The sequence below is a fragment of the Tupaia chinensis genome, unplaced genomic scaffold (assembly GCF_000334495.1).
Source record: "Tupaia chinensis unplaced genomic scaffold, TupChi_1.0 Scaffold000028_1, whole genome shotgun sequence".
NCBI lineage: Eukaryota > Metazoa > Chordata > Mammalia > Scandentia > Tupaiidae > Tupaia > Tupaia belangeri.
This window is the reverse complement of record NW_006159458.1, coordinates 3,355,947-3,369,414: the sequence shown is the minus strand read 5'-3', so window position 1 is coordinate 3,369,414 and position 13,468 is coordinate 3,355,947. Positions and strand designations below refer to the sequence as shown.

The 13,468-nt window shown below is 41.5% G+C and overlaps 2 protein-coding genes across 8 annotated transcripts in view; one reads left to right on the top strand and one right to left on the bottom strand.

The window, feature by feature from the left end:
• The window catches only part of PPFIBP1 (PPFIB scaffold protein 1), a 239,860-nt gene that overhangs the window by 104,025 nt on the left and 122,367 nt on the right, over window positions 1–13,468 (top strand). The gene's annotated exons all lie outside the window — the stretch shown is intronic.
• Window positions 2,647–6,817, bottom strand: CUNH12orf71 (chromosome unknown C12orf71 homolog). 2 transcript variants are annotated; one of them, XM_006140259.2, is made up of 3 exons: window positions 6,752–6,817; window positions 3,908–4,610; window positions 2,647–2,978 (listed from the first exon to the last, which is right to left on the bottom strand). In XM_006140259.2, the coding sequence occupies exons 2-3, from the start codon at window positions 4,562–4,564 to the stop codon at window positions 2,673–2,675; spliced, it is 963 nt and encodes a 320-aa protein (XP_006140321.1). In that variant the 5' UTR covers window positions 4,565–4,610; window positions 6,752–6,817; the 3' UTR covers window positions 2,647–2,672. The 2 variants fall into 2 exon arrangements, with proteins under 2 accessions (XP_006140321.1, XP_006140320.1); XM_006140258.3 differs by lacking the exon at window positions 6,752–6,817 and adding an exon at window positions 5,797–6,120.

Sequence of the window (13,468 nt, the reverse complement as noted above, 5' to 3'; positions counted from 1 at the left end):
CTGTAGGGTGTGTGTGCTCACCAGAGAGACAGAGACAGAGAGACAGAAAGTGAGAAATTACCCCCCAGGGGGGATGGCCACACCACAATCCCTTCTCCTCCATTCTCCTCTCAGGATCTTGGGCACGCACGCACATGTGCCCAGCGTGAGTTTAAGCCACCAGATCCGGGACTCGAACTGCAGTCGACTACATGGGAGTCTAGTGACAGCCATTACGCTAACTGCCAGTCCCAAGAATAGTGACTCTTTAAGCTGTTATAATTCACTTTATTTTTTAAAGAATTTATTTACTTAATTTTCTTAATTACTATTATTATTTTTGAATTTTCTCTAAGTCACATGTGCTCACCAGAGAGAGACAGAGAGAGGTGGGGAAAGTGAGAAAGCAAGCTACCAGGTCTGGGACTCAAAGCGCAGTGGGCCTTGTGAGAGTCTAGCACCTTGACCACTGTGCCACTTGGCCCCTGTAATTCACTTTTAAAAATTATATGGAAAAAAGTTCAGGGATAGTCTATATTTTAAACATTCACAGAATTATATAAAGTCAGGCAGACAGCTTAATCTGTACTAGACAAGTTACAGTAAAAAGAAACCAAGACCTGTGATCCCTGATGAGCTCACAGTCCATGTAAAATAGATGTATTTAGATAAAAAAGCTGTGAAGTACTGGTGGTGGTGTGAGGCTGGCAGGATAGGGACTGGGAAACAGCTTAAGGAAGGGCATGGTAAACTTTACCTGTAGGGATCAGTATTGTAACCCTAAAGCAGAGTCTTCAAGGATGACTTTCCTAGGTAATCAGAGAATAGAGAAGGAAATCTCTATGGTTTTGTTTGTTAGCTAATGAGGAGCCAGAGTGTTCTTTGGGGATGTGGTGAGTACAGATTAAAAGGAGATCTGGGGAAAGAAAAGGGAAAGACATCGAGAATGTTAGTAGATGTGGTAAGGAGGTGTGTAGCTTGGATCTGGAGGGAGTGGATGAAAGTCGAACAGGTGTAGCAATAGCACTCTTGCGACTTGGTGAAGTCAGAGAGTGAGTGGGGGTGGAGACGGGCGTGCAAATGGAAAAGTGTTCTCAGAGAGGTAGATAAGTGAGAAGGGCTGGGAAGAGACTCAGGGTGTGACCTTGAGTGTATGTTGTTAAAAGGGCACCGCCTTTGATATCTTTCCTCCACTGGCCTATCTTTTCTGGACCATATCATCCACAGTGTCTCTCATATACATTAAGATCTCACACCCGCATGCCACACCAGTTTATCCAGCAGCTACAGTTCTCCACCTTAACCACATTTGTTACTCAAGGAACCACATATATGAAGTCTCTCAAAATCAGCCTTCCCATGCTGAATCCATTTTTTTTTCTTTTTTTTTTTTTTTTGGAGAGATTTTTGCTATAGGATGCGTGCGCTCGCCAGACAGACAGAGAAAGACATAGAGACAGAAAGCGAGAAATCACCCCCCAGGGGGGATGGTCATGCCGCAATCCCTTCTCCTCCATTCTCCTCTCGGGATCTTGGGCATGCACGCACACGCGCCCGGCGTGAGTTTTAAGCCACCGGGTCCGGGATGCGAACCGCGATCAACTACGTGGGAGTCCAGCGACATAGCCATTACGCTGACTGCTGGGTCCCTCTTTTTTTTTTTTTTAAGAGATATTATTGCTAGAGGGTGCATGTGCTCGCCCGAGGGACAGAGAGAGAGAAAAAGTGAGAAATCACCCCCCACCCAGGGTGTTATGGCCACACCAAAGTCCCTTCTCCTCCATTCTCCTCTCCGGACTTTGGGCATACATGCACCAGTCTGGTCCCCAAGGAGAATCAGAACCGCCATCTTTACAGTTCAAGTACTCCCATTTGAAATGATCAGTAGCTTCCTGGCAGTGTGGACTGCTCCTTGTTCAGTCCTCAGAAGTTCAACCCAAACTGTACTGTCACCAAGGGAATATGATGGGTTGCACTTCTGTCTTCTGAAAAAATGAGATTTAGGGGGGCCAGCAGGTAGCGTAGTAGTTAGGGGCACTGGACTCCCACACGGACTCCCAACTGTGGTTCAAATTGCGAACCTGGTGGCTTGCGTTCTCACTTTTCCTCTCTCTCACCCTGTCCCTCTCCGGTCAAATTAAAAATTAATAAATAAAGTTAAATAAAATAATTCTTTTTAAAAAATAGCATTTGGGTTAAAGATGGAGTAGGTTAAAAATTTGTAACATAAACAAAATAGGGTAAAACAGAGTAAGAGGGGGAGAGGAGAGACAAGGACATCTGCAGTTTAGGAAATATACTGTTATTTAAAATTTTATGAGAGGGGTCAGCAGGTGGCGTGGTGGTTAAGGGCGCTGGACTCCCACATGGCTGACCATGGTTCAAGTCTTGGACCTGGCGGCTTGCTTTCTCACTTTCTCTCTCTCTCTGTCTCTGTCTCTCTCTCTCTCTCTCACTCTGTCCCTCTCTGGTTAAATAAATAAATAAACAAACAAATAAATAAAGCTAAATAAAATAATTCTTTAAAAATATTTTTATGAGAGTAAAATTCAGTCTTTTAGACAATATATATACTTTCAACTTGAGTCAAGATGGTACACTGGAAGATGAACACAATGGATAACAAGAAATATGTTTTCTTTATTGGGAAAAAAAAACTCACAGGGATTATAATACAGGAGCTATCAAAACATTTAAAAATCTAGAGATACAGGGTGTCCTAATTCAAAAGATTCTTGAGGTTGGATTTTCTTGCTTCTGTTAGAGCATCTTTTCTTGTGTGCTGGCCGACCGGGGCTCTTGGTAGCCTTCTCAGTGCGATCTCTCCTCAGTAGTGAGGACTGAACTTGCTGCCTCACCCAGCGGAAGACCCAGCTCAAGTTGAGACAGGACAGGGCTTGTGTATCAGGAGGGGTGTCCTCCTCTTCTGGCTGCCCCGACAAGACTGAGAAGGTATTTACAGTGCTTATCCTCTGGCTGCTTGTTGCCTGGTTTATCAGCTGCCAAGAAAATGAAGGATGTGTTAGATACTTGTAGCCTCCACAATGACATATATATATATATATATATATATATATGTGTGTGTGTGTGTGTGTGTGTGTGTGTGTGTGTGTATACCATGCACATGTATGTGTATTTGTAATTTTCTTTTGAGAGTTTTTTTTGCTATAGGGCGCGTGCGCTCGCCAGACAGACAGACAGAGACATAGAGACAGAAAGTGAGAAATCACCCCCCAGGGGGGATGGTCACACTGCAATCCCTTCTCCTCCATTCTCCTCTCGGGATCTTGGGCACGCACGCACACGCGCCTGGCGTGAGTTTTAAGCCACCGGGTCTGGGACGCGAACCGCAGTTGACTACATGGGAGTCCAGTGACATAGCCATTACGCTAACTGCTGGTTCCCTGTATTTTTTCTTTTTGATGTCAGAGGGTACGTATGTGCATATGAGAGGGAGAGAGAGAGTACCCCTCAGTGGACCTGGTCACACCATAATCCTTTGTCCTCCAGTTCTCCATCCCATCAGGACCTTGGACGTATACATGTGCCTGGCATTTTTTTAAGCCTATGGGGTTGAACCTTGGTCAACTCTATGGGATCCAGCTTCATAAGCACAGTGCTTTGCTGTTGGGCCAGCCCTAGATTATTTAGTCATTTATGGATCTCAAATTTTACTAAAAAAAGTAGCCTAGCTGTAAATGTAAAGTTTCATTACTCATGGATACTGTAACTTTTTTTTTACTATAATTGATAGCTTCCCCCCACCCCCAGGCATGCTCGTTGCTGTTTTCCCCACAACTTCACTTTGACTCCTTTCCTTACTGATATCCTTCCCCCACTACTAGTCTGTCAGATACCAGGGGACTACCCTTGTGGCCCCTGTACCAGGCCTCTCCCTTGCTGCTCTGTGCATTATCTTTGTGCTTACCTCTGCAAATTCATGCCCCTTAAGCCTTGAAGGAATCTGTGGGGACTTCGTGATGTCTTCATTATCTGCTGGTTCAAACTTGGGCGGGTCTTGATAAATGTGTTCCTGATGACTGACCTGAGCTGTATCTTGTGGGGAGCTGCCAGGTGGCTGATGATCTTCCTCCTCAGTAGACTGAGGGAACACAGACTCATCATCTTTATCATCTTTCTGATTTTCTAGAAATGTCTCAAGTTTTTGCACAAGATCATCCAGTTTGCTGACAGTCAGTTCTGTCTTCTCTTCTGGGTACTTATCTATCCAATGGCTGCTTCCATTTAGATCCCAGTTATCTATTGAGTTTGCATTGTTAGAGTCCACATCAACATCCCAGGCCAGGGCGATGCTTAGTTTGCAGAACTGCTCTGGGTTATCTGGAATCTGATCTCGTCTTCCAATGGGTCTCCGTATATTTTCAGTTCGCCATGTACCTTGGATAGGAGGGAGGAAGTGGATGGAAGAACTGTTGGAAGATATGTCTTCACAGGAGGTTTTGTCCTCATCACAATAAATGTCCTCACAAGGAAAATAACCCACAGACAGGCTCAGGTTGGATCCGGATTTAGAACTACAGTCATCCATGTCGATGTCATCACTGATAGAGGATGTGTGGGCCATGCCATTCAAGGGTCAAAATCACAGAACTCCCCGATGATTCAGAACACTTAAAAAAAAAAAAAAAAAAAAAGGTGATTTTGGAGAGAAAAAATTAAGAGTCATGGTACTTAAGTAATAATATCTGTTCCTTTTTCTGTTCTGAACTATTCCATTTGTATGGAAGTTCATCCTGTTTTGCAGTCTGCCATGAAGGGCAGAAAAAGCAGTACTCTCCCTTTATAACCTTATTTCATTGTGTAATGACCCTGTCTACTGAGCATCTCCACCAGACCCTGCTCAGCATTTTTCTTATTGAAGTGGAAAGCACTTGTATCATAAAAGAAAAAGTTGATCATTGTATAGATTTGAAAAATATAGACAAATGTAAAGATTAACAAAGTAGGGACCAGCAGGTATAATGGTTATGTTGCTGGACTCCCACATAGTTGACTGTGGTTTGAGTCCCGGACCTGGTGGTTTAAAACTCAAGCTGGACGCATGTGCGTGCATGCCCGAAATCCTGAGAGGAGAACTGGGGAGAAGGTATTGCAGCATGGCCATCCCCCAGGTGGTGGTGGTGGTAATTTCTCACTTTCTATCTCTCTGTCTCTTTGGTGAGCACACAACAAAAGCAAAAATCTCTCAAAAAGAAAAAAAAAAAGGACAAAGGAATTGAATTTTAAAAAGTATGTGTACGATTCCACCATCCAGTGATAATGATAAGCATCATTAAAACAGCTCAGTGGATTTTCGTGTCATCTTTTCTTTTTCTTTGTATATACATGTGTGCACACATGTATATTGTACATAAATATGTGGATGTCACATCAAATTTGAAACATTACATTTTATGTCACATCCTACGGTAAATTTATGTATGATTTTTCTGTAATTTTTAACTACTTTCTTATTAATACCATTAGGTAATCACTCACTAATGTCCACTAGGTAATTAATGATCTTAGATGATTAAGACCACAAATAATGGTCTTGTTACTAACCATTAGAGGTAAATCTGTAGTAAACCCCCTTTTCATAAATACTGTACTGTGTCTCTTACTATATTCCTATACATGAATTTATAGACCAAAGATCACAAGTATATTAAAGTCTTATAGCAGTTGATATCAAATTACTTTCCAGAAAGGTCCTAGCCACTCAGATGTCCATCCTCCCACCATCTGATGGCACTTTTTAGTCCAGCTTTTTCCCACGATGCCCCAGTAACTAAGTGGGAATGGGAGAATACATACACACATACGTGCCCACATGTGCGCACACATGCACACTGTCCTGTCCTGCTCTAGTCAGTGCCCACATGAAAGAGGTGCTGCCAGATTCCTGAGGCATAAATGGGATGTTAGAAATCCTTCCGATCCCAAGTCTCAGTGGCTAAAAGTCCAACTGTCAGAGAAGTCTGTGTTCTGGGACTGTTGGTTACCATGACAACAAAAGGAACCCGGTTATAGCCAGAAATGTACAAAGAGAAAAAAGGATACAAAACCACAGGACCCATCCCCTTGCTTCTAAAATATGCCATCCTGGGCTGGAGAGGACCCTTGACTATGATGGTGATTGTTGCCCTCCTGTCCTGCGGATATCCAAAATGGTCCCTGTCCTTCAAGAATTGAGCACTTACTTGGTGAGATGGATGTACAAGCCAAAGGACTGGGTGGTAAGTGCTACAAAAGAACTTAAAGATGATGTCCTGGGGGAATGAAAAGAGCACACCGTGTGGGTGGGGAATACCAGGAAAGGCCACCTGGGAGACATTTCTTCTGATCCAGGTGTTTATGGAGGAGTGGAAATTACTAAGGTAGGAAAGAGGTGTAGGGGTGGGAGAGAGGGCGCTCCAGGAGCAGCAAGCCCAGTGGGAAATAGTCGGGTGTGGAAGATGAGCACGGTGAGATAGATGAGGCTCAGAGATATTGTGGAGGCCTCTAGCCCTATTAGGGAGCATGGATTTTATCCTCTGAGCCTGTAACTGGATGATGGTGTTTATCAGGCATTCTTCCAGGCAGTTCAGAATTTATTGAAATATTTGACATGATTTCAGACCAAACAAAACCTTGAGGTGGCTTAACAGCATGGTTGGAATTGGTCAGCCTCAATGAGAATGGAGTGAGTAGATTTGAAGGACGGGAGCCCGACTGCATCAGCCTAAGGAATGAATGGGGAGGGAATGGACGCAGCAAAGATAGCCTGTACCTGAGGACTGTCTCGGGGGAAAGCTGGCCAAGGCACTCTGAACGACAGTTTCATTAGAAGCAGATGAGTCAGTGTTCTAGTGTCAGAATTTGACGAACTTTGTTAGAATCAGGTGGCAAAATTCCGTCCAAAGCATTTAGAAACAGCACTGATGCTAATCTTTATCCAAGGACAATGTTTTTGTCCCCATTATTGTTGAGTTATAATTAAGAAAATTGTATATAAGATTTATGATGTGATCATTTGATAAGTGTATATGTATTGCAAAATGATTAGTATAATCAAGTTACAATTAACACACCCATCATCTCACATAGTTGCTATCTGTGTGTGTGTGCACACGTGTGTACATGCAGACATATATGCATGTGGTAAGAACAAGCAACAGTATATTATTATTAACTGTAGTTATTATGGTGTTCATTAGATTCCCAGAATCTTATGGGAATCTATCTATCCTTATGGTCCAAGGGTATTATTTTGAAAGGTTTACATAATTGGGCTGATTCTTATTGTCAGTTTATGTAAGAGTGGGAATGTCTGTATAATACTTAGAGACAGTATACCATTTTATCAATGAAAAATTATTTGTGGCAGCCATTATGCTAAATAGCAGCCATTACATTCATCAGAGATACATGTAGTTGACTTAGTTTTGTGTGTATGTGAATTTTGATTATTAAGTACTCCTGGATATAAGTTAAAAAATAATTACTGGGACCAGCAGATGGCATAATGGTTACATTGCTGACTGTGGTTCGAGTCCCAGATCCAGCTACTGAAGACTCACACCAGGTACATATGCATGTGTGCCCAAAATTCCCAGAGGAGAAGGGATTGCAGCATGGCCACCCCCGCCATGGGATGATTTCTCACTTTCTCTCTCTCAACAAAACAAAACAAAACAAAACCCTTGTATAAAAATTACCTATGTTGGGGTCAACAGGTGGTGTAGTGGTTGTGGCACTGGACTCACACATGACTGATCCTGGTTTGAATCCTGGACCCAGTAGCTTGTAATTCATGCCAGGCATGTGTGTATACATACCCAAATACTGAAGAACACTGGAGGATAAGGGATTGCAGTGTGGCCATCCCCCCTGGGGGGTGATTTCAGTTGCCCGCTGTGTGTCTCTGGCCAGTGCACATGTCCTATAACTAAACAAAATAAAACAAAAACTAAAAATCTCACAAAAGAAATGACCAATGTTGTAGGTATTAACTACATTTTAGATTTGATTGAATTTCCCTAGGTCCTATGGGTGGGTTATTTTTTTATTTAAAAAAAATTTTTTTTGAGAGATTTTTGCCATAGGGTGCGTGTGCTCGCCAGACAGAGAGAGACAGAGAGACAGCAAGTGAGAAATCACCCCCCCAGGGGGGATGGCCACTCCCCAATCCCTTCTCCTCCATTCTCCTCTTAGGATCTTGGGCACGCACGCACATGCGCCTGGCATGAGTTTTAAGCCACCGGGTCCGGGACGTGGTCCGCAGTCGACTACATGGGAATCCAGTGACATAGCCAGTATGCTAACTGCTGGTCCCTGGGTGGGTTACTATATGATGGAGCCAGTTGCCTTTTTTTTTTTTTTTTAAGAGATTTTTAGTATAGGGCATGTGCACTCACCAGAGAGAAAGAAAGCAAGAAATTACCCCTAGGGGTTGGCCATGCCGCAGCCCATTCTTTTCTAGTCTCCTCTCAAGATTTTGGGCATGCATGCACACGTGCTTGGTGTGGGTTTTATGCTGCTGGGTCCAGGACTGCAACTGTGATTGCTATGTGGAAGTCCAGAGATGTAACCATTGTGCCATCTGCTGGTCCCTCCAGTTGCTTCTTTCTTTCATAAGTGAGATCCAAATGCAAATTATTCATAGTTGTCAAACATGTATGTGGCCTTTCTTATTTGTTTGTTTTTTTTCTGCTGTTAAGGCTGATACATGCCTACAAAGTCTGATAGTGCGTCATGCAACACCTAATGCAGGCAGCCAATAGTCTTCTTCTAGCTCTTTGTTGGAATATGTTATATATTTTTCAAATTTTTTGAAGAATTGTTTTATTTAACTTTGTTTATTTACTTATTCTTAATTTGACCAGAGACAGAGTAAGAGCAAGCGTAAGAGCAAAAATGAGAGAGAAGGAAAGTGAGAAAGCAAGCCTCCAGGTCTGGGACTCAAACTGTGGTCCGCTTTGTGGGATTTCAGTGCCTTTTACCATGCCACCTGCTGTCCTCTGTGTTTTTCAACTTTTTAATTAATTCAACAGTTGTGTCTACCAGTTTAGGCCCTATCATATTTTAGGCCCTGCCGGGGTCCAGCCTCGGTGGGGGTGGGTTGACTCATTGGAGGTGGCGCAGGAAAGGAAGGCTAAGGCCTCGGTGCCTTTTCATGTGCGTCCTGAGTCGGACACTCCTCAGAGATCGCTCTCTGTAGAGTGACAACTGCTGGGAATTATTGTGTCTTTTTATTGAAAATGTGATACATGCAAATAAGTGGGTGAGGGGCTATGTGTTTTAATGATCAGTTCATAAAATTTTAACAATAGGGAACATAGATTCCATTCAGGGTTGGATTAAGGGCAGGTCTATTACAATTCAGCAGTTGCTTGTTTGATGTAGGCAGGTCTTTGAAAATTTTATGGAATGCCATTTTGGGAAATAGCCTCCAGCAAGCAGAGTTAATTATCAGCCAGTGCTCGGGGGCAACCATCTTGTGATTAATGAATATGACACTAAAAAGAAAATCTCAAGTATAGGTATTAGTTCTTATAAATCTCAATAAACAATGATGCTTATATAATTTTATAGGGACCTAAAACTTAATGTAAGGAATCCTAACATATTTATCTATTTCACTTGGTGAGGGCAGGGTGTCCTGGGCCAGTTTTGGCCTAATCCTATTTTATATAAAGAAAAGATTATTTTTAAGCTTATGTTAAATGTATCTTGAAGGGCCTTCCAGAGGTCAAGAAGATTATTTCTGCCTAAATTGAACTTCAGCACACCCTCTATTGTGACTGCAGGGATGAAACATTGTAATTAACAGTAGGTGACCAGGGCAAAGGGGAGTGGTCAGGGGACTTTTGGGAAATCTTATCACATACTCAAGAGAGCTATGTAATTCTTTTATAGTAGTATATCAGGGAGTCAGAGGGGGGGTCTCTTCCCAGCAAGGCTACCGCAGTCTCTGGAGCATACAACAAGCAGCCTTGCCAACATGCTGAGTCAACCCAAGCTTTGCTCATAGGTCGGGCGGGGTGTATAGCAGCAGCCTTGCCAATGTGCTGAGCTGACCAAGGCTGTGCTCAAAGGTCAAAGGCTCAAAACAGATCCTGGGGCCCCACCGGGTCGGACTCCTCCAAGTCCCTGCAGTCAGTCACTTCTAGCAGCAACAAATCGTTTGTTTATTTAATTGCTAGAGGGCGTATGTGCGCTCACCGTGAGACAGAGAAACACAGAGATGGGATACAAGCACTCTCAGTGGGATGTGATCATACCACAGTCCCTTCTTCATTTCTTCATCCAGTCAGGATCTGGGACACTCACACTCGCCCAGCATATTTTTCAGGCTACCAGGCTGGGATTTGAAGCAATTTGCTATGTCAGATCTGGCTCCCTCAACCTCTAGGCTGTGGGGCTGGCCTGTAAATCCATTTTAACCTGGTTTTGCTTCATCTATAAAATAGATATGATAATATCTTCCTTGAAAAGGTTTTGTAATGATTAGAAGTTATATTATATATATGGGATGTGTGGTAAATGGTTTATTTTCATTCCATAACTGAGGAAACAAACTCCTCTCTCTTTCATTGGCAGTACACCCTGGGAAAATATTTTCATTTCACTCAGAAATTTCAGGTGTAGTCCCATTTTCTTTTCTTTTCTTTTCTTTTCTTTTCTTTTCTTTTCTTTTCTTTCTTTCTTTCTTTCTTTCTTTCTTTCTTTCTTTCTTATTTATTTATTCATTTTTTACATTTTTTCCCATATTTTATTGATTCACAGAATACCTTAAACTAAAACTATGGACAAAGCTAGAATCTAGTTACAAATGCACTGTAATTTTCTTCTGAAACATTTTAAATTAATTACTTAATTTATATTTAGTCCCTGAGCATTGTCACAGAACACAAAATGTGATTTCCCATCCAAAATGTACTACATAGTGGCTTAATCATACATGTTATCATCATTAATTTTCGATTTCTAGTTTCATATATATACATACATTACCCTTATTTTTCACCCTCTACCATTTCCCACCCCCCTCCCACACTATCTTAGGTGTCTACAGTTGTTTTCCATTCCTTTTTTCCCCATTTTATTGATTCACAAAATTTCTTGAGTAATCTAACTACTTTGAATAGCAAGTTTAGCTGGTGTGTACATATCAGTGAATACCTATCTGATTTTAGGTATGAAACTCTGAGTAGAATGAATATACCATAAGGTAACACCTAGCTGATGCTATAAAGCTTACTATGGTCATTAAAAAATATTTTTTATATATTTTTAATTTCAAGAAAAGCAGTTTTAGCATTAATAAATCAAAGAAATACTAAGGGGCTTTACTTAAAACGTAAAGCCAGGAAATAGGTTAGGATTCTGTTCAAATAGTAGGTACGTGAACCTATTGGCAGCTCAAAACAGGACAAAATCCTTAAAACTGGAAAACAAAGCCTAGAAGAAAATCAGCAATGTTTTAGTCAGAGGTCCTAAAATGCTATTTCACCAGTTAAAGTCCCATGTATTTAATCTATCTTTTGCTGTGGTCCGATCTTCCCGATTAAATTCTGGGATATGATATTCAACTCCAGACATGTCTCTGTGATTAAGTTGGCCATTTTCTTAGCTTTTGAACTCATTTCTGTGTGTCTGTATGTAATTTTCCTGGTATAGCACTCCCTTGAGAACCTCTTGGCGATCTGGTCTGGTGTTGGTAAATTCTTCCAGGTTTTGTTTATCTGAAAATATTCTTGTCTTCTCTTCCCATATGAAGGATAATCTCAGCAGATATAATATTCTTTACTGAAATTGTTTTTCACTCAACACTTTGAATGTATTCTCCCATTCTTTCCTTTCTCGCATCGTTTCTGATGAGAGGTCTGCTGTTAGCCTGATGGGATATCCCTTTGTAGATAACTTATGTTTTTCTCTCTTGCCAATCTTAGTATCTTGTCTTTGTCTGTGGTTTTGGTCATTCTGGCCGTAGTGTGTCTTGGAGAATATCTTCTCGGGTTGATCCTATTTGGGGTCCTCTGTATTTCCTGGGTCAGAATCTTGGAATGCCTCTCTAGGTTTGGAAAGTTTTCTTCCAGGATTTCATAGAATAGATTACCAATGCCCTTATGAGTCTCTCCACCTTCTGGGATACCAATTATCTGGATGTTTAGATGTTTGATGGTATCTAGTATTTCTTGTATATTATTCTCATTTTGGGGGGCCGTTTTCTTAGTCTTCATGTAGATTTCTCTAGGCTAGTGATCCTATCTTCTACATCTGAGATTTGATTTTCTGTATGATCTAGTCTGCTTTTAATACTTTCGAGGGAGATTTTGACTTCCTGTATTATTGCCTTCATCTCTAACAGGTTCATTTGATTCTTTTTTAGAATGTGTATTTCCTCTTTTAGGTCATACAAGAATTTACTCACCTCCTGGAACTCATCAGCTCCTTTCTCCTGCCTCTTCTGCAGTTCATTGTCTCTCTTCTCTTCCATCTCTGTTAGCTTTGTCATTATGAATATTCTAAAATCCTTCATAGACATTTCCATGAGTTCCATTGTACTGTTTGAAGATGAAGAGGTGTTATTCTTTTCCCTTGGAGGAGGGGTATTGTCTTGGTTTCCCATAATTCCTGTGATCCTGTGGTGAATTCTAGTCATCTGATGGATGGTGCGTTTCTTCCTAATTCTTTTTTTTTTTTTTTGGAGAGGTTTTCGCTATAGGGCACGTGCACTCGCCAGACAGACAGAGACAGAGAGACAGAAAGCGAGAAATCACCCCCCAGAGGTGATGGTCACGCCACAATCCCTTCTCCTCCATTCTCCTCTCGGGATCTTGGGTACGCACGCACACGCGCCCGGCATGAGTTTTAAGCCACCGGGTCCGGGACGCGAACTGCAGTCGACTACATGGGAGTCCAGTGACATAGCCATTACGCTAACTGCTGGTTCCCCTCTTCCTAATTCTTGAAGTTCAATCTGAGCATTCAGTGGCAAGCAGAAGGAGGTGATCTGCAATCCTTCTTCTGTTCCATTTTCACTCTTTGTACATCAAATTCAAGGTGAAGAGAGGAATATTCTGACCCTGATCATATTCAGATGATTGGAAACTGTTCACTTGGACCTGTCTAGACATTTAGTGCATAGAGATTGATCAAAAAATGAATAAAAATAAAGAAAAAAGGAAAAGAATTAAGAGGAAAGGAGAAGAAGAAGAAATAAAATGAAAAAGGATAAAACACTTTAAGATTATAATTTTATAAAGCAAAATTGAAAATTGCACGGCACACACGCGTGCCACATGAAGCCACTATTTCACAGCTGAAGTATGGTATTCATATTTGAATGGGCCTAGCTTGGCTGGTACCTTTCCTAAATGAAGTGAAGAAAGGCACCAGTTAACATAAGAAGAGTTGAGAGCCCAGAGAATACTTTATCTTTTTTTTTTTTTTGTTATTATTATCATCATAATCTTCTTTATATTACATTGGATTACATATA